Source organism: Plectropomus leopardus, chromosome 5 (assembly GCF_026936395.1).
Source record: "Plectropomus leopardus strain MGB_pleo_1.0 chromosome 5, ASM2693639v1, whole genome shotgun sequence".
Lineage (NCBI taxonomy): Eukaryota > Metazoa > Chordata > Actinopteri > Perciformes > Serranidae > Plectropomus > Plectropomus leopardus.
This window is the reverse complement of record NC_142180.1, coordinates 19375448-19403272: the sequence shown is the minus strand read 5'-3', so window position 1 is coordinate 19403272 and position 27825 is coordinate 19375448. Positions and strand designations below refer to the sequence as shown.

At 39.9% G+C, this 27825-nt stretch overlaps 2 protein-coding genes across 2 annotated transcripts; both read right to left on the bottom strand.

Annotated features, from left to right (window-relative positions):
- Nucleotides 1–282: 282 nt before the first annotated feature.
- Nucleotides 283–23569, bottom strand: ppp1r2 (protein phosphatase 1, regulatory (inhibitor) subunit 2). The gene is made up of 6 exons (XM_042483841.2): nt 23221–23569; nt 12026–12133; nt 10976–11059; nt 6539–6639; nt 4780–4974; nt 283–3308 (listed from the first exon to the last, which is right to left on the bottom strand). The coding sequence occupies exons 1-6, from the start codon at nt 23343–23345 to the stop codon at nt 3289–3291; spliced, it is 633 nt and encodes a 210-aa protein (XP_042339775.1). The 5' UTR covers nt 23346–23569; the 3' UTR covers nt 283–3288.
- Nucleotides 23220–26201, bottom strand: LOC121962300 (protein ANKUB1-like). The gene is made up of 3 exons (XM_042512540.2): nt 26109–26201; nt 25098–25994; nt 23220–24853 (listed from the first exon to the last, which is right to left on the bottom strand). The coding sequence occupies exons 1-3, from the start codon at nt 26111–26113 to the stop codon at nt 24772–24774; spliced, it is 984 nt and encodes a 327-aa protein (XP_042368474.2). The 5' UTR covers nt 26114–26201; the 3' UTR covers nt 23220–24771.
- Between the last annotated feature and the right edge of the window lie 1624 nt (nt 26202–27825).

Genomic DNA, 27825 nt, shown 5'->3' with positions numbered 1-27825 from the left:
ATTAGTTGGACAAAACTGTTGAAAATATGGTTTTTCTTTATGCTGTTTGGCACATGATGATCAGAGACTGGAGGTCAAGTTCACCTAAAGCGGCTCATCAGTGAGTGACAGGAGAAAGAGGAGAAAAATCAAAGCTATGAAAAAAGAGAGAAAAAAGTTTGTTTGTGTGAAGAGAGAAACTAACTCCAGTCCTCTTTAATCACTCCGACAGTGTCAGATTTTCTGCATCGTTCAGATTTTAGGTATCTGACTCTTCAGATCAAACAGAAACCACAACAGATGTTAGTTCCTAACAACATTTGTTTAATGATCGGAGATGAAAACGGAACAGAATACACACAATCTGATGATAAAGGACATGCATACTGGAAATACAAAAAACGTGTAGATTTAACACCCGGCGTCATTTTTGAGAGAGACACTCAGAGCTTAACAGTCCGCTATTGTTCAAAAACAAAACAAGCGGGGCAGAGGAGGTGCGAAAAACAAAAAAAGCAACTCAGTGGACACGTGAGGCAGAAAAACAGTAACATGGAGCATAGCCTGTTCATTTTACACACATGTACATAAATACATAAGAGGCACATTTGACAGGTAATAACCACCAACAGGGCGATCACGTCAGTCATTTTTAGGACAATTTTGTCCTTTTGTCTTAAGTGAGAACATAAACAGATCACTTCAGCTTCTCTGCAGCTGTCTTTTCTCTCTGTTCACAGATTCAGTGAACCGTCTCCTCGTGTTTCTTTACAATAATCGTGTGATCATTAACTGCTCGAGCGTGTTGGTTGGGGGAAATGGCCTAAAGGAAAATTTTTTTAACCTCTGTCATGGAGATCAAACGCCACCAAATACTAAACTACAAGAACAAAATTAACTGCAAAGGGACGTTTGCAGAAGTCGGTTTATGATCTTTTGTATTTCAAAATGCCGAGCTCAACACTTTCAATCACAGTGAGAAATTAAAGGGTCAGAGAAAATTAAGAGATCACAACACAAGACATACTCAGGGTTCCTACAGACATTTCTCTCTTCATTCGACTAGTGAAGTCATACCGTGTGTAGCTGTGGACAAATCCCCGGACGCTGACAGACAACAACTTTAAGACTTAGTAACTTTCCAACACTCGTAGGAACCCCAGACATCACAAAAATCCTTAAAACGCCTCCAATAAGCTTTAGTGGTTAACCTCACCACCAACATCTGCTATAACTAAAGTCAGTAGCATCGACAACAACTTTAACTTGAACATTCCCAAGCTGCGTCTGACAGGACGCTCAAGTAGATCCAACAACATTAAATAAAGTGATGACGCCAAGTGAGAAATTAAAACTCAAACTAGATGATTGTACCTTCCTCAGATGATCTGGTGACGTTCTCATACGATGAGAAGTCAACTACACAAATTATGTGAGCGAGAGCATTGAGCCTGTTTCTTCTGTGTCAGATCTACATAAAAGCTCACTGCTTAAAACCGTAGCTTGTTAAAGACGGGACACTGTCCTGTTTATCAGTAGCACACATTGTGGGACTTCGACACAGTCCCTCCTGCAATCGTAAAGACTTAAAATGTTTAAGTGCCAGTTTTATTACCTCACTGCTGTGGCCAGGAGAAACTGACTCAGTCTTGACTGAACGTTTTGAAGTGTTTAATAGCTGCTAGTCCTGCAATCTTCTCACGTAATTGAATTTAAATGCAGATTTTTTTATTTGATTTTTTTTTTAACTATAAAGGGACAAACTATATGCCAAATTTAGAAATTGATTTTTTTTTTTTTTTTAAGTTTACAGTTTCTTTCCATGAGGTATACATGTTTTTTTTAATTGCCAGAATTTTAAATGAGGTTTGGTGTGGTGTCCTTGCTTGTAAAGAGAGAATTTAAATAAGTGCTTGGGCAAAGCGCGAATATAATACTTATAATCTGCTGTTGATCTTAAGGCCCTGACACACCAAGCCGGCTGTCGGTCAATGTTTCCCGTCTGTTGCACTCGTCGCTGTAGTGTTTCCGGCACCGTTGGCCCTTTTCTGCTTTTTCTCAGCCGATTCAGCATGTTGAATGAATGTTGAAAACTTTGTATATTGTTTGTCTTTAGTTCTTGAGCTCGTATGCTTTGTTCTTTCAACACTGGATTGTGCTGTTAATGTGCTAACTGGATAACTAGCATCAAGACGGTCTTCCGGTTTTCCCTTTTTTAAATGACGATTACAGACAACCATTGTCTGCTGGTATGACGAGTTTTTTCCTCTCACGCGGGGGGAGAATGTGTGTGCTTGTTGGCTGTAAGTTAGCGTCTTTGCGGTGTGTTCAAGTGCAACTTTTTTTTGACCGACAGGCGATGTGAGATGACATGAAAAAACGCAGCAGTCAGCTTTCGTTGCTGCTAGTTCTTCGACGTCAGTTCGGTGTGTCTGGACCTTTAAGCATGAAGCTTAAATACGGTTCATACGGTTAAAGCTTAAAGCTTCATACGGTTGAGAGCATTAAAATGAGACACCGCAGCATACATGTGTCAACTCATGGTTTGTAATATTGGTTTTATGATGTCAAATTTGGATGTTTTTGTTCCCAAATTATCATAATGCTATTATGTCATTATGTATGTCTTACCTGACTTACCAGGTAAAAAAAACAAAAACTGGTCGTCACGGTGTCCAATTTCTATCACAAAAAGGACTGAAGAAGGAAAGAAAATTCAACATAGTGGTGGGTCACAAAGCAAAACAAAATAAAAGCCGTCTTTAGTGCACTCAGTATAGCGCCGTCGTCATGTCTCAGATATGCCTTTAGTGAGGCCGTGGGGTTTCCCCTGGCTTCCTCCAGGGCTGACGTACCGCCTCTGTGGCCTGCAGACGGACTGTGGAGCGGCCAGATGGGAGTCCTGTATCCAGCAGTGTTTTTTTTTTTGTTTTAACAAGGCCTTGATCCTGCTTTCAGGGTCAGAATCACATATTCTTCAGTGCGATGGCAGTCCAGAGGAGGAAGGAGGGGGAAGTTCTTGGCAACAGGAGCAGGGAGGAGAAGGAGGAGGAAGGAGCAACAGTCTTTTCTTGTGTTGTACTGATTCAGGGAGTTAAAAACCAGAGTGTCTGATGGTTATACTGCGCAGTTCTAAGGAACAGTGGAGACAGAGACAGGTGACCGGGAGGTTATTGGCTGCTGAGGTTCGTTATATGGGTGGTGAAGCGGTGTCTGCTGTGCGGCCCAGCGTTAAAAACACACAGCGCAGCGGCATTGTCTGTCTGGATCTGGAGCCGACACACAGGCTCAAGGTGGGAGAAACCTCATCTACGAGTCCAGAGAATCAGCTGGAGGACAAACGAGACAAAACAGGCAGGCAGACGTGAGAATAGAGAGACAGATTGAGATGGAAAAAAATAGAAATGTAATATTCCCCCAAATGATCTTCTGCTCTTTGTACTTTGATCTTCCAAATAGTCTATCTGGGGGAAATTGAAAAACACTGTGATGAAAAATGGGTTGTATCTCCTCCAGAAATAAAACTTGACATCTAGTATCATATCTTCAAGTACAATTGTCTGCAGTATCAGAAAGTTTGTTTTTGCCCTCAAGTGTTTTATTCTCAAACTACAGCTTTTTTATTTTTGATTTACCTCTGGGTTCAAATGTAGTTTTTTGATTTATGGAATCTTTCGTCTTATTTTGTCTTATTATTTTCCAAACTGAATACTCAGTAATTGTATATTTTAAGTTTGACAAAGAACTAATTACTGCATAAAGAAGCCAGTCAAAATCTTGCTGTATTAGAGTCAGTCTAAATGCTTTTTTTTATGCAAAATTATTAGCTATGCCCGATGCACTGTAAGGCTAAATGTTTAAACACAAATTCAAACTTAGACTAGTTATCTAAAAGTAGGAAAACACTCAGAAAACAGTCAGATTTAGTAAAATTGAATCTATAAAGTAAAAGTGTGGCACTTTGCATCGTGCATTATGAATATTACACATTATCCCACAAAACAAGACAACAACAAATAAAAGTTAACTAGTAACATATATCTACAGTGTGTTTGACATCCAGACTCATCACAACTCACACACATTCATGTGGTAACTCTCATGTATGGGTGTGTGGATGCAAATTGACACACACAAACACACACAATTGTCCACGCTTGTCGGGATCTATTGTGCGCCCAAAAAAAAAAAACACTCATGTTTAGCCTAGCAAGAAGACATCAGGTGTGTGTGAGGTTCAAACATATTTTCTGCTTATATTTTCTGCTTTCCGTGTGTGTGAAAGAGAGAGGGCGAGAGCATCGTTGATGATCAGAGCAGCTGGTTTAGTTCGCATGCTGCTCCAAAATCCTCCCCCTCTTTTCTCAGTGTTTTGATAAATTTAACCGACTAGTAATTGTGGTTGTGACTAGCAAGAGTAGCAATGTTCAATAATCTAATCAACTAATCGTCGCACACATTCCAGATCATTATGTGATTAATGATGACAAGTGCTTATAAAACTTATAATGGTGCGTCATTTAAAAACACTGGAAACTCCTGATGCGCAGCTTTGCCAGTAACTGACGCACAGGGCGGCACAAACAAAAAGCAGCCAGCTGTTAAATGCAATGACATCCACTCTGACAGCGTGCATCATTGTGCAAAAACATTATTTATGAACCTCTTCACTTCAGCAGTATTTTGCAAGGTGTACTACACCCACTACACCTCTTTACACGTTCTGAAAAACTGTTGGCCTGGAAACGGTCCAAATTATTCATCTGGACGTGCACAGCAACACAGTCTCCCTGTCCTTACCTTCCTGCGGCGGGTCAACACTGATCTCCTCCGTCTCCTCTGTGTCCTGCCTCGCCTCTTCTGTGTCGTCCGTCATCTCTTCGTCTGCATCCTCGTCCTCTTCTAGCTCACTGGCGATGAGCTGCCGGGCCAGCTTGATGTTCATGGCCTCATTGTAGTGCATCTTCCTCATCATCTGAAAATGCTTCTTTTTGGCTGCGGAGGGAAGACAGTTTTGAAATTGCTTTAATTTGCCAAAAGCAACATGTAGAATTTTAAGCTATTATACATACGGGGTGTACACTCTACCAGGTGAGCTAGGGGTCGGCCTGAACACATGCTATTACTCAAAGACTTTTTAAAGGTACTCTACAATGCCTATATTATCTGCTTACAGAGTATGTGCTGCATTTTGGGTTGACAGAAAAACAAAACATCAGAACATATTTATTGTAAACATTCTTGCATTCTCCTTCAACCTGAATCATCTGCAGCTTTAAAAGTGATGTTAGTTTTCCTATAGGTGGCACAAGTTGGATATCTACAACTGAATGTTAAAAACTGCTGAGCCCAAGCTCTGCAGTTGGATTACATTGATCAGATTTTCATTTTCTGGACTGTTCTCTTGCTTTTACCTGCATTGTTAAAAAAAAAAAACAAGCATGGAAACTTGTTAAAATTCTACAATGTGTATGACTGGGCTCTGCAACTCAACTCTCATCTCTGTATCTGAGACAGAAATGTAGAGAAAGATGGAAGAGTGCATGCAGAGGGGCAAGGTCAGGGAACGGTCAAAAGCATACCGACACAGCGTGGGCGCGTGTCTGTCTTAAAAGAGCACACAGAACACTGGAGCCCTTTCCAAAACAGATCCCTCTCCGCCAGCACTTCACCCTGCACTGTCACTCTGCATTTAGTCGCCCTCACAGCTGCAGGGGACACTTTGTGTAAAGGTGGAGGGTAAAAATAACCAGGTGAACCATGGGATAACGTGATTTTATTACAGTGAGGGACGACTTTACAGAGAATGCATTGCAGCTGCTGAGAGCACCATGAATTGAGCATCATTTGCAAACGCTACCTGTCCAGTCTCAAGGTCAGATTCAAATGAGATATTATGCTTATGATATTACAACACAAAATTATGCCCATAAAGTTTTGCAGCTGAGTACAGTTTGCCTTTTTCACGTTTGGAATTGCATGTGGCAAGGTATAAGAAGGTAGAAGGCAGAGCAAGAGAGAAAAAGAGAGAAAAAAGAAAACTGAAATGTTAAGATTGCAAGATAAAGGTCCTGCCCGACGACATGAAGAGGCATTCCTTAAAACCTCAGGCAAGGAATTTAAACATGACAGAGAGAAATCACATTTGGTATTTAATATTCCAGTCTGTCAGTGCGCTTCAGTTGCCACCAGCTCTCTAAAGATGCTAATAATTTCACCATAACTGTGTGTGGCTATTAGCACTGATCTTTGTGAACTGGACCATTTTTGCAATTAGGCTGTTTTGTATACAAAGAGGCCAATTTTGCACCAAATGCATGCGTGTTACTTAATTTAAATGCATGCAAATATCAAAGTAGCACCAACACATTATGCATTTCACCCTTTGCAAGTGCTTTGAGTATTACATGGTTTCTTTTGTCTTACTTGTGCTGGTTTAGCGGCTGCAAAAGGTCTGCAACCCTTTTATGAATTTGCCAGTCAGACTTAATAAATGAAGGCACTAGTGGGTATGAATATGATCAATCAGAAAGAAAAAGGAAAGAATCTCCATGTTTACCTTGCTCTTCAGGAGTCAGCTCCTCTTCCTCCTCACTGCTCTCTTCCTCTTCTTCCTCTTCCTTCATGAAGCGAGGCTCTGAGCCCTCAGCTGCCACCAGCCTTGAAAAGACAATAAAAACAGAAAGGAAGGGACATGAAACAAGTTAATGAGAAATTTCAATCAATTAAAAACAAGATCATTCAATACATATTTCCATATTAGATGCGTACATGACAGAATAGAAAATAGCTCCACCTAAAGTCATAGCGGAGATATTAAAAATATTGTGAAAAGGCTTTCTGTGGAGGGAAACAGACACAGGAGGAAGACAGATGGAGTGATATTAGACTAGGGGGAGGAGAGAGTAGGCACAGGGAGAGTGAAGAGATGTGAGCGTGTGCGAGTACTCGAGCATGAGGACAAAAATAACAAGAGTTACTATCTCCATCTCTCACACTCACAGAGAGCTTTAACAGCAGAGGACAAAATGAATAATGGTTCACGGCTCAGCGGATGGTAGTAAATCGGTGCAACGGCCCCGGGGAAGCTCCCATTTACTGTACTACTGCTCTCCAACTAACTGGCCTGATTCACCCAGGAAGAACTTTCCCTGCAGTTTCTAAATGCACCAGTAAAGGTATCAGATATCAAAGGCGGACAAAGGTGGACAGGAAGATGGAGAGAAGGTCTTAGTTAAGTAAATCTAAGTTAAGTGATGGATGAGAGACGAGACTGTGCGGATGTTGGAGAGATTAAACAACGAGCAGACAGAGGAAAAGAGCAGCTGTTGTACTGTCTGTAGGTTTAAGTGTTAAACAATGGAAGGCACTCTTGTGTGGAAGTAAACAAAGGCGGCTAATTGACTTGCAAGCCTGGAGCTAATCACTATCCTCTCTGTGGCGCACACACTCAAACTAGCTCATCCCATCGCTGCATCAATGCTCTTATGTAAGCGCGATGGCCCACAGCAAATACACTTCTCAAGCTCCGACTGCCATCCAGAAAACGGCTCTGAGTGGCAGATACACATTTCTTAACACAGGGGGCTCCTACAGCTTAAGGCAAGTTAGATTTAAGACTTTATAATGCCGCATGGAATTCGATGTATGATCAATGTTACAAAAACCAAAACTGAAGAAAAGGAAAATATGATTTGACAACTATTACTTAAGTTTAGGGACAATTTTGTATTGATCATATAACATGACTTTTTTGGAGACGTTCATGGATTCATGGATTTTTGGTAAATTCTATATATTTTAAAAAATATTATTAATAATAAAAATAAATAAAAGATGTTATTTGAAATGTTACGATGCAATGTCCGAAAAAAATCAATAAAACCCAATCAATAAAGCATTTCTAAGATTTTTGAAAGACTGATTTAAAACATTTTAATACCAACTATGGCCTTATAATTAAGACTAATGAATTCAATACCTTTTAAGACTTTTTAAGAAGCCGCGGGAACCCTGGTTTAGCATTGTGAAGTTGTTAACTAGACATATGTTTGTAATTATGTGATTTGTTTTTTCTTAAATATGATATAAGACTGTTATGGCCTGTGTTTTTATACCCTACCGACTGTCTAGTGCAGGCAGCAACATGCAGAATTCATGGTATGCAGACAGATGCATGTAATGTGGAACCAAAGTTCACAAGTGTAAGTTTTACCCGGAAACCTTTAGTTGAATACCATAAGCAACATATACCAGCAATTTAGCACGACAAGTAGATTGGGATGCAAGTTGGTCACACTTTGGTGAGCGCGAATAAAATAGCAAAGCTGGAATCATGACTCCTGAAGTGAGGTATAAACCGAACTGTGACTTCTGTGTGCCATTACAACCCTGAAAAAATGTAGTTCACTTCCTTTTTTCCATAAATTGCTCCCAGAGATGACATGTTAACTTTCTGTATCCAAATAAGTTTCATACAGGATGTTTTTCGGTTTGAAAAGACTTGACAGTAATGCACAAGTACTGTTTACATCTGAGCTGACTTTGACCTGGCTCTGACCCTTTGCACTCTCCACAAGAGGTTGTAAAATGGATGAATGAAAAAAAGGAATCTTTATCAAGATGTTTTCTGTCTTAGATGCTCTGTATAAACTGCAGCAAATTGTCACTGATAAAAATGAGTATATTCAAAATGCAGACTGCTCAGCGTAAAGTCTATTATCTTAGATTTGTTAAATACTATTTCACTGTGACACTGCGTGAAAGCAGAGTGACATTTGCTTTAGGACATAATGTATCGCAGAAAATTGCTATCTTTCTAGAGCTGCTGAGCAGCAAATGTGTAGTACTAACAGCTCATGTGATTTAAAGCTACTACGCACATCGCATGACTGTTTGTCCCTGAAATCCTCCCTGATGGGAAACACCCTTAAACCCATTGTTTGTTGATCGGCTGCTGTTGCTAAGAGTAAAAATGCAGGAAGCATTTCCATGAAAACCACACACAGCGCGCCGCTGAACTCCCACAGTACTGCAGGTTTCATTATGTCTGTTTGGTTTATGATTCATGTTATAATGATTGTGTGTATGTTATGAACACAATTTAACAGAGATTTGCTCCTCTACAGGTGCGTTTCTAAATTAGAACAAACTGAAATGAAAACATAATCATTTAAGGACATGTCCGCATGGGAACTTTTCAACCCACTGACTGAGCAGACCTGCAGTGACCCATACAGCTGTTTATAGTGAGCAGTCTGAGGACACGCCAAATTTAATGTAGTTTTGGGGCATACTGCTAACCTTTACAAAAGGTTCTCCCTGTGCAATTCTCTTTTAGAGGTAAAAGGAAGAAATTTTTCAGCGTGCATTTAGTAAGCCCAGCCTGAGGCATTGTCCAAGGCTGCAGTGCAGTCTGGGAGTGAGTCCACTGCCCACTGTGTCTGCATCCTGTGTGTATTTATACACACTACTACACACATCTATACAACTTTCTGCCTGGACAACTCTGACCTGGAGGCTGCAGCTGAGCAGCTGCGCTGTTACAACATCACTAACTGGGAGGTTACAGCTACCTTTATCCCACGATATAATGGTTAAGAAAATGAGAAAATGAAGTCTAGGGATAAATCCATTCATGTTTCCATGGAAAGATCCGGTGACCCATAAGGGCAGACGTGCTACAACGGCCTAAAAAATTTCTATAGGAGAAACATGCTGCAGATTCAGAAATGATGCCAATTCTTAAAAACATGCAAAATTCAAAAGAAATACAACAGAAATAAAATACCACAAATCTAAAAAAACATGTTGTAGAAAGCCAAAAAAAAAATACATTAAAAGCAAACAAACGGTAAATACAGAAACAACGGAAAGTCAAAAACACACAAACCCAAAAAACAAGTGAATTGGAAAACTGCTGCATATCCAGTCAACACAACAGAAATTCTCAAGACCTCTAGAGGGAGCGCTTCGTGGAACAGCTTGATTTTCAACCAAGAGAGACTTTGTGTTTTGATATTGTGTTTTTTTCGGCTGACTATGGGTATCACTAAATTAATCTAGCCAGATTTTGCCACAATCTCCATAAGCCAATCATACTGTTGCTGTCAAATTTAAAACCGTTCTCCTTTCTGCTGCAGTCTGCTGTAATTTCAGGACCAACGAACAAGACTCTTCTCCACCCCCATTCACCTCCAGTCTTAAGCACAACCACTGCCAAATCCTGCTCTGCATCCCATTATCCCCCTCTCTACCCCCTAAATATATACACAATGGGGTCTAAATGCCAAAAAACGCTCACTGTCCGTCTCCTTTGTGCACTGTGTAATAAATAAATGTTCACTTAAAAAAGTCTTTGGTTTCGTGGTTTATGTGTTTTTAACTTTGCATTTTTTCAGTGTGTTTGCTGTTGATGTCTTTGTTTTGGCTTTCTGCAGCATGTTTTCCTCTGCAGCACGTCTCTGTTCATGTATTTGTTCGGGATTTTTCAGTTTGTTTTTTTTTTTTAAATTGACATCATTTCTGAGACTGCAGCAGGTTTCTCCTAATGGAAATGTTTTGGTCCCCTTGTAGGCCACCGTAGAAGACAATGACCCACAACAACAGCAATGCAGCTTCTTTGGCACTGCAGCCCTTTAATGTTTCTTTGTGTAATGCTGCGGTGGAGCGGTCACTGAGTGTCTTCGGGACGTCAGAGGCTGTACAGTAAAAACACTCTTATCAGCTCTGACACATTCTTGCTGGAGGACAAGGGCATTGGTGAGTGTGTTCAGGTGTGGCATATGTGAGCTACACCTGAGAACACAAACGATTTTTCTCCCACTTCGAGGCTACATTTCTGCTTCACTATAAACCTAACACGCTATGCACTGCACCGCAGCTACAGAACAACAACAAAACTGAAATGCACCAGAGTTGTTCCAGCAGTCAACCTAATTTCTTTCTCCCCCTTTCTACCTCTGCACTTTTGTTTCCTTCCATTCACACTTCTTACTTCGATGCCAGGTCGTCAGCTGTGAGTCCACCGTGGCCATCCGAGTCACTCAGTGCCCCTTCATCATCGTCATCCCCCACCATCCTGAAAGAGAGACATTAACTGAGTAAAGATAAGCCGAAAATGAGGCGAAGTGGGGGGTCAACAAGGAGAGGACAAACGGAAATAAACAGAAGCAGACAGCTATGGAGACAGACTGAAAGAGGGGAAAAGGGTAGAGAGGAAGAAGAGCACAGAGGAAAACACAGACAGGAAAGAGGAGCACGAGGAGAGAACGAGGAAAGGTCTGTGACAAGAGTGACCTTCGCTGCGGCAGCCTCGCGTATTGGATTACAAACCTGCTCAGACACACACCAACTCAACTCTCTTACACCGGCACGGGTTACACCTCTAAACTGGCTACATGATCATTTTAAGGCTAGATTCTGTGGTGTTACACATGTATTCTCAATGGAAGTAAATATCACCCCCTTTTTTTTCTGAATGGGTCGATACATAACAGGTTGACACATCAGATGAGATATTCCATTGGAAACAATTAAATAAATAAATAAATCAAATGGCTACAGAATAAAGGAGATCTGTACAAGTGAGGACTGAACAAAAGTCAAAATCCCCCCAAAACAACTAAATACATGGAGACAAAAATGGATAAATAAAATAAAAATGAAATAAATAAAAAAAATAGGAAGAGGGAGACAGAACAACAGTCATATTTCAGGGTTTTCAGACCGTGTAATATAATTCAAAAAAAAAAACCCCAGTTTGGTTCCTTGTGGTTTCTGTCAGTCATCCTGTCCAGCGTGGATTCATATGAGGCAGTTTTTGTCATATAATTGACCCTTTTTTTCCCTTTTAGGGTGTTTAGTTGATTTCTAATACCCGAGTATCATTCTACCAAATTTAGTGGCGCCAGCTGTAACAACAGAGGATTCTTCTCTCGAAATGTTATGTGCTGGTGATCTGTCTCCTACTGAAAACTTTACTGTCGACACTGGTAGATATCTGATCATTTAAAATATTGTAAAAATGGTTTAAAGATCAACTGACCTGTTGTAAGGTGTGCTGGGCTCATCTATCTTCATCAGGCCATAGTCTTTGTCAGCCGGATGGTACGTGGCCAGGATGTTCATCTCATCCCACTTTGTGGATTTCTTCCTGTAAAAAGATCAAAGAAAACACGGTGAGAAGAAAATGAGGGCTAAATGGACAGACAGTCCATTTGGACAACCAGCTCCCCACTCACAGATTCCTCCAGGGAGACGTGCGGACAGATTTAATCTAGGACTGAGCGTGCCCCACTTTGCACTCAGACTGCATATTTTGGGAACACAGATGAAAAAGCCCGGAAATGTCATCGGCACCAATTTCTGAAGACTTTCTGGATGTGACATGCTATTTGCTTTCGTGTCAAGGTAATCCATGACGGATGTGAGTAAGGGTCTGAGTGAGAGCTAAGTCTGATCAGCTGTGAGTGAATGAGGTCAAAAGTCAAACAACAGTCTGATTTGGTACAATTGTGTTTTTTTTTAGAGTTGGTTTTTGTTCCACGTCTCGGAAACACACCTGTTCATAATCCCCAAATGGTTCAATTCTCATCGGAGGAATAAGGCTGTCACCTCTGCATTCTCCACCAGGGCTTTTTTGTTCAAAATTACTCTAATCCTTGCTGTCCTTTCAAATCCTCAGAGGAAATGAACAAAAACAAAGACCAAATCAGCACCAAATGAGACATTTTGGTCGAGAGGATAAAGAGAGAACACCTGCCATTCAAGTTCAGGAGACAGGAAGTGGAAATGTTTGTTTTAAGTCACAGGGGAAAAAGGTGTCATTCAGCTGCCATTGTTTTTTTTTGCTGTGAATTGTGTTGTACTGTAGTTTTCATCTTATTGAGATTTGATGTCCCTCAGTAGCCCTACTTGATTTTGCCTGTGCTGTCCTCGCCATCAAATTAGCACAATGTTTACTTCTTTTTTCACACTTTATTTAATCCTTTTAATTTCCAAGCTAAGATGAAACCTAAAGCTATAAATCCAGGGGCTCTTGGGAGTTATCTGGGTAAAAACACCTCTGTTCTCTGAGCCTCTCCTGCCAAGATGCTGTACATCAGTCCCAACCTTGTTCATTGAACAAAAGGTCGGGGATCATGGGAGACAGGCAGGGGATGAGAAACAGGAGAGATGCTAAATCCACTGCCTGCAGAGCTCCCCTACGCCTCTCACTCAAAAAAGACCTGAGCCACACAGACCTGGCAAAAACACCATATTACTCTCTGTCCCATAGCCGAAAATCAGATCAAGTATTACGTATAAATTTTAATATTCTTTCTAGTTAATTTCCTGTGTGGAAAACTCTCCACTAACATAAACTTCTTGAGAACGAAGATAAGAGTATACAGTATACGTGTTGCAGCCTGCACCATCTAAGCACCTGCAGGAAGCATCAGCACAGACACACAGACATACACAGACATACACACAGACACACAGACACACAGACACACACACACACACACACAGACACACACACACACACACACACACACACACACAGACACACACACACACACACACACACACACACACACACACACACACACACACACACACACACACACACACACACACACACACACACAAAGGTTTGTCAATAAGGCAATCAATTTTGTTGTGGATGCTGGGCCGGGCTGAGATTTGCCTGGTTGCTGCACAAACTGTGACTCCCAGTTTTCTTTGGTATTTACTTTATTTAACAAGCTTGCATGCGCCTGCATTAACAGCTAAAAAGTGGATGGGCGGGGAGATTTGCCAGTTTAATAGGTATAACTTGCTAAAATGAATGCAGTCTAATTTAAGAGTCCTGCAGTAAACCCTACCTTCATGACATCTGCTAATTTAAGTTTTTGCTTCAAGGACATGTAGATTCAACTGTGTGGTTTTTGTCCACCCTATTTACATCAAAGACATGAGGTTAAAAAACAGAAACACCTCACTGGACGAGGATTGCAAAGGATCTAGAATATCTGACAAGCTTAATCCCTTAAACATCTGAATTTTTAGAAATGTTATACAATTTTGATATAAAAATCATTCACATGACAAAGCAACACCAGATCTCATGCCATGCTTTGGTTAAAAGTATGCCAATTTAATTTAAATGTAACCATGCATTGCATTGAGCATTCATTTTTTGTTGTTCAAAGAAAGTTCATACTAACTTTAAATGAGTCAACTCATTTTATTAAAGCTGTTTCTATTAAAAGGGTTCACAGTTTTGATTACTTAGAAAATGGTAATAGCTTTAAAGGACAGGGTAAATACATCTTGAACAAATAACCCTTACATTTTCATTGTCTTCTCCTAAATGCCCATTAATTGGAAATTAAAGTTTCCACCTTGAATATTCCTGGAATTTTGTTTCCCTACTTTAGACTTACATCTTTTAAAAAAAAAAAGGAAAATAGACTTGGGCAACAAATAATGAATTTGAGTTTAAAAGGTTTTGGCCATGACTCAGGCACATTAGCTGACACGAGCTGGTGCTGTAATGAGCTGCTGGCCTGCTTATGAGCAGCAAGGTGGCCTCACAGTTTGGGGGGAAAAACACTCTGTAAACAGATAGCAAATAGGCCAGTGTTGTTCATCCTGATAAAATGTCCTTGACCAACATACTGAACATGCACCCTCATGCTACAAAATTAGCTACCTTGTTGGGTGGTTTGTGAAACTGGAACACGTGCAAAAGTCGAAATGTCAAAGAGAGTACATACATCTGCAATTACAGTAGTACCGTGTTTTGCTTTAATCTGGATCCAGCGAATCGCAGGTTTATATAAAATAATTAATATTATAGTTTTGTTCAAAGAGGATAGTTTTCATATCCTGCTACTTAGGAGACAAGACAGGAAAAATAATCTCTTTGGCAGAACACTGCCATGAGACTAAAATCAAAGACTGACAGTGAGAGTTTCATCAACACTTTTCTAAAGAAAGCTCAGATCTGAGAGATAAACATCACTCCAGAAACTTCCTCAGCGCAGAGCTCAGAGTAACATCTGGGAGAGTGTGTGTTACGATGTTAGGCGTTAATGAGTCTGTAGTGCTTCACTCTACAGAGTGTGCGGTTACACAACACATCCCAGAGGCAGCCAATCGTGTTTTATTTCCGCCAAACAGCTATTGCCCTTAAATCCACTCCAGTCCACTCACTCATTCAGAGAAAATCATCACAGAAACGGAGATGAAATGATGATGCACCTGCCGCTGCTACATGAAAAAAAAAACAACTACTACTAGCACACACTAAATATAGAGCTGTACCTCTTATGTGATGATTATCTCTTGGTGATGGTCAATAGCTGGCGACAGAAGGCTTCAGGGAAACTCATTAAATAGAGTGAGTCATCACTGAGAGCTGAGCTGTGCTATCAGGTAGCATAGTCAGAGGGGAGTGAGGAAAGGTCCAGCCCTGTGCTCTCAGATACTGACTGAACCCACCAACAGTAACAGCAGCACGCCCTCCTTATTTTACACTGAAGACTGCGGCTGGTCAAAAAACACAGAACAAACTTACTCCTTCCACATACGGCATCAAGCAAGGGAAGGAAATAAGCACCAGGCACGGGGATCAATCTGACCTGCATCCCTTTACGAGCCAACGTTACGTTTGTTTTACTTTTTCTAATTTGAGGTTTTCTGCTTTTTTCTAGTGAAAATCACTGCTCCTTTGGCTCCTTCCTCAGGCAGCAGTGGCTAATAGTAGATTTAGGACTAAAAGCAGTTTCTTAAGTCCCTGTCATGAGTCCAGACTTCAGAAAGTGCATCAGCAAAGATTCAAAGCAGAGTAATAAAGAGGGACTGCACACTGAATTCTCCGACTACATCAGGCATCATAGTAAGGTCATGACATAACAACAAAAAAGCAGACGCCCTCCACAAAATATGCAAGGGATTTTAACTGCTGCACTGACGAGTTAAACTACTGCTCGGTAATGTGAATCACAGGATGGGTAGGGATGAAACTGGCAACCAGGTCCAAACTGTCCGATCCATCTTACGTATGCCGCCAAGCTTATCAATTTCTTTTATTGATGCTGGCATGTTTTTCTGACGGTTGGACGTTGCAAAACAATGATTGCACATCTACAATGCAGGAAACCTGCAACAAGAAGGAGTCATGGCAGAGAGGAAGAAACTTTCCATAGAACTGCTTCTTTTCACAAAGAAAAACGATAACAGCTCTGCCTGTAAAATGATCATTTTAAGTAAGGGTGGATATCATATGTTATGATAACATTAGCACCACACAGGCAGGCTTACCACATTTTTTCTTTAACTAATAAAGAAAACCTAAATGAAGATGAGGGCTGTCTTAATATTTTCTCATTTCATGTGTTTTAGATGACAACATGAGTGTTTTTTGTGTTTTTACAGCGTGTTCAGACTGATAATAAAACAGTTGCACTGACATTGAAAAATCTGTGTAGGCGTATTTTTTGAAGAATCAATCAGGGGACCAATAAAGAATCAGACTGATAAGCAGAAGTGTTGACATTGGTATCAATAAACTTTTAATAATTCCTTTCCCTAAAACTGGGCAAATAGGGCAAAATAAGTGCAGCTACATCAACATATGATTTCAAAGATCAAATGTTTCATTTTAACAAAATTACACTCATAGGTGTTATGACACTACAAACCTCTGTATCAGGAACACAGGAGATAATACAGAGGGAAATAATGAGTTTTACTGCCATGTCATAAAGCGGTTATTGCTTCGTCTCATTGCAGACCAGAAGAGCTCAGACACCTGTTGACTCTGACTTCGGATTTCTCATCAAGACAGGAACTGTATTCATTAACCCTTCGAAACCTGAGCAAACTGGTTTGATTTTTTTTTTTCAAATAAATGGGGAGAAGGCAATAAGCAACTTAACAAGATATGCCCCCCCAAAAATTTAATTCTGAAAATAACTGGGGAAAAGGCCAAAAACAAACAAGAAAATCCACCTAAAAAAAGTGCTGACATTGAAAAAAGTGCTTATTTTATATATTTTAGTTTATTTTTTATGTAATGTAAATTATTATGATTATAAATATATATTTTCTGGACATTTTTCTTTATTGTTTGGATCATTTTTTTAAATAATCCTCCCCTCTTTTTAAAAGTCCATGTTTAGGTAACTACTGTCACCCACTAATTTCTGGCAATCACGGGACATTTCTTGCCCAGTCGATCCTAACCTCTTTCCCTGATGTTTTCAAAACCAATTTTCTCAGGTTCAAAATGGTCAAATAGCCTGTGAACGGCTTCTGAACGCAGCACTGGTAAACTGATGTCGATCCAGGTTTCAAAGGGTTAACTGAGCCCACAGCTGACCTCCACTGACCTTTACACAGGAGGGTAAAATGTCTGAGTGGTATTTTTCTGTCCACATTGTGGAAAGTCACAGATTCGCTGCCTGCCAGTCAAACTGTCCATCACACAGTCAGGATACGGCTGGCAAGACAGTGAAGGAGAGATTCAGTTTCATGGAAGCATCCATGAATTATATATGATCGGTGTGCGGCCCATACATCACTGTTAACTAAATAATAGTGGCTGATTGAAGAGGTAACAAAAGTGACGGCTCTAATGGGTTAAAAAAAAAAAAAAAGGAAAAAAAAGTAACCAAGGTCTTACGACGCCCTACTAAGCTTTAGTTACGTTGATGTCTGCAGGTTTTGGGTCTCTTCACTATCTTAGAGGTGATAAACAAGTTTTCTCACGTCCACATTTTCCCTATAAATCCATGGAGGGACGCTGAGTTGTTTAAACATGAACAGGTGTTTGATCAAATTTGTAGAGCTAGTTCAGGATATCTTCAGGGAAGGCAATCTGACTTATTCAACACAATTAAGGCAGATAAGAAAAACACGTTGATGCTGTTGTCAAGCTCAGTAGGAGCACTGCTGGGCTGAACAATGGCAGCTATAAAGCTTGCCAATCTTTAGTTTTTCTGTGGAAAATAAAAAAGGATCGCTTCAAGAGAATTTTCTAGCATGCAGGAAGCCAGTGCAGGCAAGAGCTGCCAAAGTTTAAGCATACTGGACTGAGGATAACAGTGGAGGGTCATTGTTTTATCAAAAAAGTGTCATTTCAACGACATTTGGCAAATGCAAAGCGCTGATAAAATCTAATGAAATCATTAAAATCAAAGAAAGAAATTTAAAAAATATGTATGCAAATAAAATGTCAGCATAGGTTTATGTACAGATCTGAAAGCATGAGCGCTCTGTAAGCATACAGACTGATTAAGTGTGTATTTGCTTTAAACTCAGAGCTGACACTGGCAGCTTGGCACGGCACGGTTGGCCCTTGTTCTTCTCGGTGGATTTGGTGCTTGGCTGCACACAGGATACTTCCAGAAAACTCTTTTGACTCCACTTCCTCGTCACTCAAAGAGAGACTATTTTTGTATCAACACAGAAAAAGCTCGATTCACTGTTGGGACTGGAATGCCGTCCAATGGCCTAATTTCTCACGCTGCAGCTCAGAGAGGACTGGTGCTGATGTCTAGACCTGCTAGTTAATTTAACTTTACCAAACCGAAGAATGGCTGGTTACCCTCAAAAGTAACTGACATAAGGAAAATATAACCACAATGCTTTTTGGTGTTGTTGGGCTTTTTTAAAAAATACAGTACACTATACCTCGTATCATGCATGCTAATCTGAAAGGGATTAAAATATAAATATGATTCCACTAATAGATTCAGTTGATGATGCTGCCGGAGCCAACTGTTCCAGTGGGCAGGCTCTCCAGCTCGCATCAAAGATTTAGCAGCATTTGGCAGGTGGGCGGTATCAATTCATCATCCTGACTGTAAATCAGACCAATTTTAATTCATGTAAAGCCTTAAAAGTCTGCTTCTTATGTTATCTTCTTCTTGTGTTTTTAATTCTTTATCACAACAATGTATTGTAAATCCCGTTTTTGACAACAAATAGTGTTTTTTTTAATTTATAGTTTCATGTTTGTGTACTGATATTATATCCCTATCATGATATGGGACTAAATCATAATAGCCCAAGTGTTGTCTTTTCCTTGGATGATTTCTGCATTACGTTAAAGTTATGTAATTTATAACGCTACCACACTTTTATAGCTGTTCTATTATTTGCCTTTTTCCACTTGGTCATTGTACAAATCTTGTAAATATTTAGTCAAAGCACCAATCCTACCTTATTGTCAAAATATCATTATCAAGGTGTTTGGTCAACAATGTCATGATTTTTGATTTTTTCTATATCCCTCGTTTTATTGTTACCTAAAGCAGCAGATGTGCCTTGTGCTCTGATGGTTTTTGAACCAGCAACGCATTAAGCATTAGACGACTTCCAGTGCAGACTCGTACATTTTCACCTCTGGCATTTTTAATCCAATTACTCAAAGGTCTGTTTGTAGATGACAAACATGGCTAAAAATATCCAGCAATGTGTTTTTTCACAATTTCATAAACCCACAGCTATTCAAATGATACTAAGTAATGCTGATTTTTAGCAGGTTTTGTGTTTGTTTTTTGGGGTTTTTTTGTATTATTTTTACCAATCAGGCCGTGGCAAAATGTCAGCAAATCTCCTTTACTTAGCAGCACAGCATTACTCAGAGAGTCCTGCATGTCCAGAGCCTCCTGGGGGCAGAGGAGAGACTGAGAGGTGGCTGTGGGAGAGCAGAGCACCACGACGGGTGATCTGAGGCGTTATGTCTCACTGCCACAGCCAAAGTGTCAGCGTGAATGATATCAATGTATAGGCGGGAGGCAAGGCTCCAGAAAAAGACACCAACCTCAAACTGTTGTCACTCTGGCCCGGAGGCCGAGCACCTATTAGACAGCAGAACAGCTGATTTAGCAGTCCCAGGTGAGTTTTCACAATCTGCATGTCAGCCCTAGTCACTCCCCTAAACTGACAGACTGTTGGCAGACCCAAATTTACTTCCCCTGTAATGTTCTTGACCTCATCTCAGGCATCCACATTGCCATCGAACACGCTTGATATTTTAGTCAGGCGTCCTCTACTGCAAGTGGGGCGGGCCAAACTATCATCCTGGCTAACATCAGGATGGAATATATACCAAGAAAGGTCAGATGTCCCCTGATACTCAATTTACGGCCCACAGGCCAAATCTGGCCCCCGATAGAGTGCCAGGTGGACCCCCCAACCATTTTCTAATTCACAATGAAAACAAATTGATTAACACTCGGAATTATTTTTGTACTTTTAGAATAAGGTGCCAGAGTGCATAAAACAGCATAAAAATAGTGTTTGTTTATCAAAGAAAAGGTCAAGTGGAGAAATCCCATTAATGATAAACAATCTAAAATCCTAGAAATGTCCTAAAATACTAGAAACATACCAAAATCCTTGAAACCTCCTAAAATCCTAGAGACATGTATGGGGCTGCTGCTTGTGGCCCCCAAGCAAAGCAAGTTACTTATTTCTGATCTGAATGATGCCTTGACTAAATAAAGGACACTGGAGATGTGTTCAGGAAGTAGGGGATTTCACATCATTTATAATGATAAAAGTGAATATACAACCACAGTCTTATGAGATGTTTGTAGGAGCACTTAAAAAGAGGTGGGTGTAAGATTATCAGATCAGAGTAATCTTGTTTATCACTGACTGCTGCCTCTCTCGACTCTGACTGCTGCTGCTTCAGTGCCAGCGAGGGCCTGTTACACAGTTGTCAGTGTCACATATAACAGCAAGCGTTTGTTGCCAGAAATATAACTTTGGTTACACTCAGCTCTGCTTTGCCTGATGCTGGTTTAGACTGATTTCGATCTTAGTGACTCACATAGCCTGTCAAAGTATTTGAGCAACACATATTTTCTCATTTTTAATTGAAGGCTTTGCAAACACATTGATACACGTGCTCCCAACCTGGTGGAACAGACCTATGTCTCTGATTTCAATCATTTCTGTGAAGAAACTAAATGAAATTGTTATTTTAAAGTTTAGATTATTATTCAAGATATAAACTTGCACAGAATAACTCACAAAAACTAACAAAATTGAACACAATAAGGGCACAGTGAAGACCTGGACACGACTGATATTTATAAGCTTTCTCTTTGTCAGTGACAGCCTGCGTCTGGTATTAAAAAAGTACACAGTTAAAACAGCCAAGGAGCTAATACAACAACGCCTTAGTGTCAGGGAGAAGAAAAAACACTGAATTTGAGTGTGTATGATGGATAAACATGTAAAAACATATAATACAGAGAATCATAAGTTCCTATAAATATCAGGAAACTCACCTCTGATGCACAGGGGGTAATTTCCTTAAAGTTCATCAAAATCAATAGTTTATGGAAACTTCCAGCACTTATAGGGTTCACTGTTTGGGTTCATTTTACTGTTTATGAGTAGTTCTTTATCGTTGTTGTTATAACTTGAATATCGAATGTAATCTACACTGACAAACCCTTAGCCAGGATGGGTCCCTTAGTTTAGAGCCCTAAAATGTGGCTTTTAGTTGGTCTAGATCTTGATGCTGTGAATTTACTTCACAATGTACTGTTTGTCATACATGTCTTTACATGTCTTTTTATTGCAAAAAAATCAAATCTTTAGTCAATGTTTATAATTTACAGAAAGCTCACACTGTGCTGGGTGTTAAAAACACTTACTGACATACACAGAGGTAAGGGACTGTATTGTATTTATCACATTTGGGGGTGGCTGGGGTATGACTTCAGGTATTTTTCTGGATCATGACCCTCCTCAGACCTACAAATATTTTCCTTAAGCTTCCCTGAGTGACTGGGGTGAAATACACGACCACTAAAAATAACCACATTTAACAGTCTCTATTTATGATAAATGGTGTAGTTTTAGGAGATTTTTAAAGAAATAGTGATAGACGATAATATCGGCACATCACTGGTATCAGCAGATATTGGCTTTAAAATGACATATCGGAATCTGCCGACACACTGATGATTGCAGTTATCACAAACCATTTTTTAAACTGACAAAGTAAACATGTTTAAAACATCAACCCTAAGTTGAGGTGTTTTTCTTAATTTGCACAATGAATGAATATTACATACACTAAAAACATTGTATTTCATGGCTCCATCTGCTGGTGGCCACTACAACATGAGTATGAATAACATGTTAATTCCACTACAGAAGAGAACTGATGATCACAAACATCAAAAAGAGGATATATCAATATCACTATTGGTATTGGTTATCGCCCAAATAAGTTGTTTTTATATCAGCACATCAGATATCAGCAAAAAATTCAATATCTGGCATCCATAAGCACAATTACCTCCTTTACATGCACCTTATTATTATTATTATTATTATTATTATTATTATACTTTATTCATCTATATACTGTATATTCACAAATATTTAAATTATCTTTTTTTCTATTTTTTCTCTCCTTCTTACTTTCATCTTTACCTTATTGCTTGTCATGCTGCTCTGTGTGCCTTGAATTGCCCCCTGGGGACAAATAAAGTTTTTTGAATTGAATTGAATTGAATCCTTATAAAGAAACAATGAACCTACTTTTCAAACCCACTTTTGGGAATCTGATGGTATTAAAAATAAATACAAAACACAACCATTAACAGATGATTTTCCCTCCAAAAGGCCAAATCGACAAACATATCTCCATTTAGCGCCACCTCTTCAGCTCTCATAAATAACGCACAGTCCCTAAACTAGCGCACCAAACTACTGACAGAGGAAACCATAAGTTATACAGAGGACATGACAGCGCGTTTGGTCTTAATTTGCCCTTTTATGGTCATTGTTGTCTAGAGGTCGTCATTATTTAAAGTTGTTAATATTTTTTTCATGATTACCACTAGGTTCAGCAGGTTGACGTTAAGAGTTTTGTGTTTTAACAATGTTTGTTATCTGTCGTGACTCTGACATTACCGGCTAGCGAACAAGCTAACCTGACAAACGAAACCTAGCGGGAAATGTTTGCTCCTGGTTACACACTATCGAGATTATACAGGGGGAGGACAACCGATTTTATTGTTTCAAGACAGAACCAGAAAGTTTCCAAACAGACAGCACACTCTGCTGACTAACATTAACAGCTAACAGCTAGAGGGGCTGACTTTTACGTTACAGTTAGCCTGAGAGGGGAGTAACGTTACAGAGGCTAACAAGTGTTAAGCTAGCTATCGTTACCTGTCTACCAGCCTCACGACAGCGAAGCAGCAAACTTACTGTTGGTCATCTTCCGAGAGTACAGGGGCTTGTTCCTCTCCCGGTACTTCGTCGGGCAGCGATTTGACGTTTGTCCCGCTGTTCTTGTTTTTCAGGATGCCTTTAATCGGCCGGGGAGCTGCCATTCCCACACGCTGTCTGTCAGACCCGGCTGGCTCAAGTATTTCTCTTCAACTGATTTTACAGATTCTGTGATTTCTGCGACTCAATTACCAAATACAGGTTCTATTTTAAACATGCTTCCCGTCATAACTTAATGCTCTTCAATAAACTCGGGACAAACCAGTCCATGCAGGATCCTACGTGCACTGGCGGTTCAGCATGTCTGCTCTCCGTTTGTTGTTCCCTGCACTGGTGGGGCAACAGCACTACTAGCGGGTCGGCTATGCTTGCAGCATCGCGAGATTTGAAACGAGATTGCGCACCGTGCCACAAATGCTGCCTTTGTGTGCTCGGAAATTTCCAAGTCATTAAGTTTTCTTTCAACATTTTTTCTTTAAAAGTTTAGACTGCAACTGTAGCATTTTGGAGTAATGAGTAATATGCAAAAATCCACAACTTTCCTGCATAGGAGAAAGACACACGGACTTTGTGGTGATTTTTTGCATCTCTTTGTAGTCGTTAAACCCTTTGGAACCTGACAAAATTGGCTTGATTTCTAATAACAAAAAAAGAAGGCAATGAGCGACTTAATGTGATGTGGCCCAAATATTAGCAAGATATTAGCTAACACAAGTATAGAGAAAAAAAAAACACAAAAAAGAAAAAAACAAACAAGAAATGGCCTAAAAAGTGCTAATATAAAATAAAATAAATACAATTTTCCGGTAATTTTCTTGACACTCGTTAATAATAAATTTTGCAATGTGCAGGACATTTTTGTTGGCAATTGCCTTTTATTAAACAGATGGACTAATTGAAGAAAGAAAGAAAGGGCTGCACAGTTAATGATGGTGTTCTGAGCTCATCATTATTTTCCACATTTATTTATTTATTTCAGTGCATTTGCAGATCTTTTTTACAATAGACTACCTTTGGTAACTCTTATTTATGTTATCCTAGCATCTTATGATTTAAAATCAGTATTGTTGAATTTGTTCTTCAAAACTGCATCTGCAGTGTCAAAGTTGCTTCCAGTAAAAATCTTAACTGCCAGGTTTTGTCTTCAACCTTCATTGGAAGTGTGTTTAGCGTGCTGCATAGCTGTCCACCTACACAGATAGTGAGGGCAGAGGATGCAGCATGTTAGTGCTCTTGATTTTCCAAAAAGGTAAGTCATTTCAAATGCAAGTCTTGTCCTTAGACTTTTGTCAAACACAACTAATTCATCAACTTTTTCACTATTTGTTTAAAAAATCTGCATTTGTCTATGTCTATGACTTCTATCTATCTTTCTGTTAAAATCAATAAAAGGAAGATATTTGGATAAGCACATACAGAGAGCCTGAGATACACTGCTGAGTTGCCACTCTGAACAATTCTTGTTGACGGTTTTCCAAGGAAGTCGATGGAAGCTCCACAAGCAATTAGGCTGAGATCTGAATGAGCGTATCAGGCCATGGTGAGGACGTGCTTCCTGATCAGGGTGCGTGCTATGCTCAGCTGCTTCAACCAAGGCTTCTCTGTGAAGGTACTGTATAAGAGAAACAAACATTACACATAGTAAAACTGTCATGTAATCAGCAAGAAAAGAGATCTTCATGAAAACTAAATTAGCAATAAGTAACTGTCAGAAAACAATGTGTGGTGTTAATAATTTAATTAAAACCAATTTTTCCTCCCTGGACCTTTGCTGTGGACCTAATGACATGTATTAGACCTGTCACATTGTGTTTTTATTGCACATTAACATACAGTATAATACGAAGGATAGAGACCTGGCTATAGTCAAGCAGTATATGGCATTTTCTCTTGGTGTTCGGCCACTGTGGTGAAAGGATTCCAGAGATGCAGTAAGATTATGGGAGGATTTCGGAGATGCACCAATAAACATCAGCCTTGGTATGCTCTCTCTGATTGGTGGGAGTATAAACACGTTCCTACATGAGCTGCTGTCATCCTTTATGATTTCATTCATTAGGTCATCTTCTCCATTTTTTACAGCTTGTTTCCGTCTTTTCTGCGTCTCTTTAAAGTCACCAAGTTTCACTGTCTGCAGGCTGGGGAGGTTTGACTCTGGAAGAAAGTTGTTGGTGGGAGGTAAGAGCTGCAAAGCTTTGGCCTTGATTCTCCTGCCTTGTTTGATCACAGCCTTCCTGGATTTGGAAGACATATTCGTCTGGTTGAAACCATCTACTAGCAGGATGTCTCCCACCCTGGCTTTGAATGCAGTGCTGGTGTACAGGCATTGATTGGAGGCTGCCCTCTTCTGCCCCAAACTCACCCAGCGTTTTATCTGGAGGTAGATACGCATGGGCAGGGACATGTTTGGCAGGGATACTACTGAGCACAGCTTGTTGGCTAAATAGCGCACACAATCCCTGTGACCACACTGAATAGCAACTTTCAAAGGGTCATGACCTGCAGGGTCCCAACAAGCCAAGGTCAAAGGGTTCTTGGTGATGAAGAGTTTGAGGATGAGGAGCTGGCTGCTCTCTGCAGCTATGTGGATGGGACTCTTTCCAGTGTCTCGGTGGGCAGTTTGGTAGCACCACTGGCGGTATGGATGGACTCCCACTGGTTCCTCAGCATGCGTCCCCCTCTCCAGCAGCCAGCCTGCCAGATCCAGGTGGCCTAAAGAGGCAGCGATGTAGAGTGCTACCTGCAGCTGAAACCTGTAGCAGGAAAGGATTTACATTTGTGTGTGTAAGATTGAACACTGCATTACTATAGATAAGCTGCACAACAACAGTTTGTCACATCTTTAATCATATAGGGGAATTTCTGACCTCATTACTGGCTTTTTCTCTGATAGGTGGCTCTGGACTGTCAATCTGTGGCCCAGGAGGCAACCTTGGAGGAACTCCACCCACCCATCCCACGTGTCCAAACGAAGAGTTATGCCTTTGTTTAATAAAAATGGTATGGATATAGAAATATATTTAATGTTTATTCTGTTTTAAAATAGTTAAAAACTGTAGGAAAAAGCTATAAATCCACTTCATACCAGCCAACATACAGCACAGATTGGAGTAATTTAGCTGTTTAGAAGCCAAGGAAATCAATGAAAATGTTATTTGATTATTCACAAGTATTGAGCCACACAGCACTCACTATGATGTTACATACACCAATCAAGTTGCAGCACAGAAAAAAGAGGCCATACCCACTTCAGTGGTGTAGTCATGCAGTTGGTTGCAGTCGTAGAGTTGCACACCAGCAGGTGTGCTCAGTCTGAAGACACTGACAGGGAGGCCGCTTTGTATGGACACCAACGTTTTCAATCTAGCAACGGACATATGCAGAAGAGTCTCATTTCCCATGATTGGTAAGGTTTCTCCTGTCACAGCGTTGAACACACGCATTACAGACCGTCGTTCACTCTGAAAAATATTAATAATGGCCTTCCAATTAGTAGGGCAAAGGAGTAACTGTAGTCACAAGATGAAACTTCTGTACTTTTCTGGAAAACAAACAACCCTCTGATGTCAGTTAAAACTTTAAAATGTGAATTTCAAGTCAGTGGATCATGAGTCAGTTTTACATTTTTGTTTTTATTTGTTTACTAGATTGTATTTATTAATTTGTTTCATTTTCTGACTCTTATCTATATTGTAAAAGTAATACACAAGCAAAGAGGTGCTTGCTGCAATTCTGTGGTTGACATTATGGACAGTCATATTAAATTTATTTTTTAAAAATAATGAAGAGTGTTACAGTCAAGATCTAAACTGAGACCAAGTCATTCGATCGAGACCAGGTCAAGACCACACCAGTGCCAGTCCCACACTGCCTGACTCCTTTACAATAAAATGTGGAACATGCAAACAAAGGCGCTCCTCAAACTGATCTGAAGGATTCGCATTCCCATTAAAACACAAATGAAGATTTCTTTTTTCCTCCTCAATTACCATACGCTGTATGTATGTGTGCATGTGAAAGTGAATTTATGAGCAGGAGTCATCCTTTGTTTTCTATGAACAAACAAATACTAACAAACACTAGAGAGCTGAAATCTACTCAACCATCTCAGCACTCCTTTTCTGCACAGGCAATTTAGTGATGACCCTGCATTTGAAGTCTTGACCAATCTTGAAATAAAAACCCAAGTCCTTTTTGTCTTAGACCAGGAAAAGGCCAAGTAAAAAAATGATGTGAGATGAGAGCAATATCTTTTACAAGTGGCCTGAGAATCTCGAGTATTACAACTCTGATAATGAAATAAACAATAAGTACTGAATTGTTGAATAACTTTTCTGAGGGAAACCCAGAGCATGGAGTGCTTTTTGCAAAAGCTCTCTCCATGATTTACCATCTTGCATGCAAAGGATTTTAACTTAACACATGTAAACAGGTACACATTTAAGGAGTGTGTGTGACCCATTAAAGTGGGCAAAAAGATGTGAAATGTCAAAGCAAAATGACTGAGACCAAGACATAAAAAAGTCGAGAGTGAAATGGGACGAAAACACTAAAAGGCCGGTAGAAAACAACCACTTTTATGAG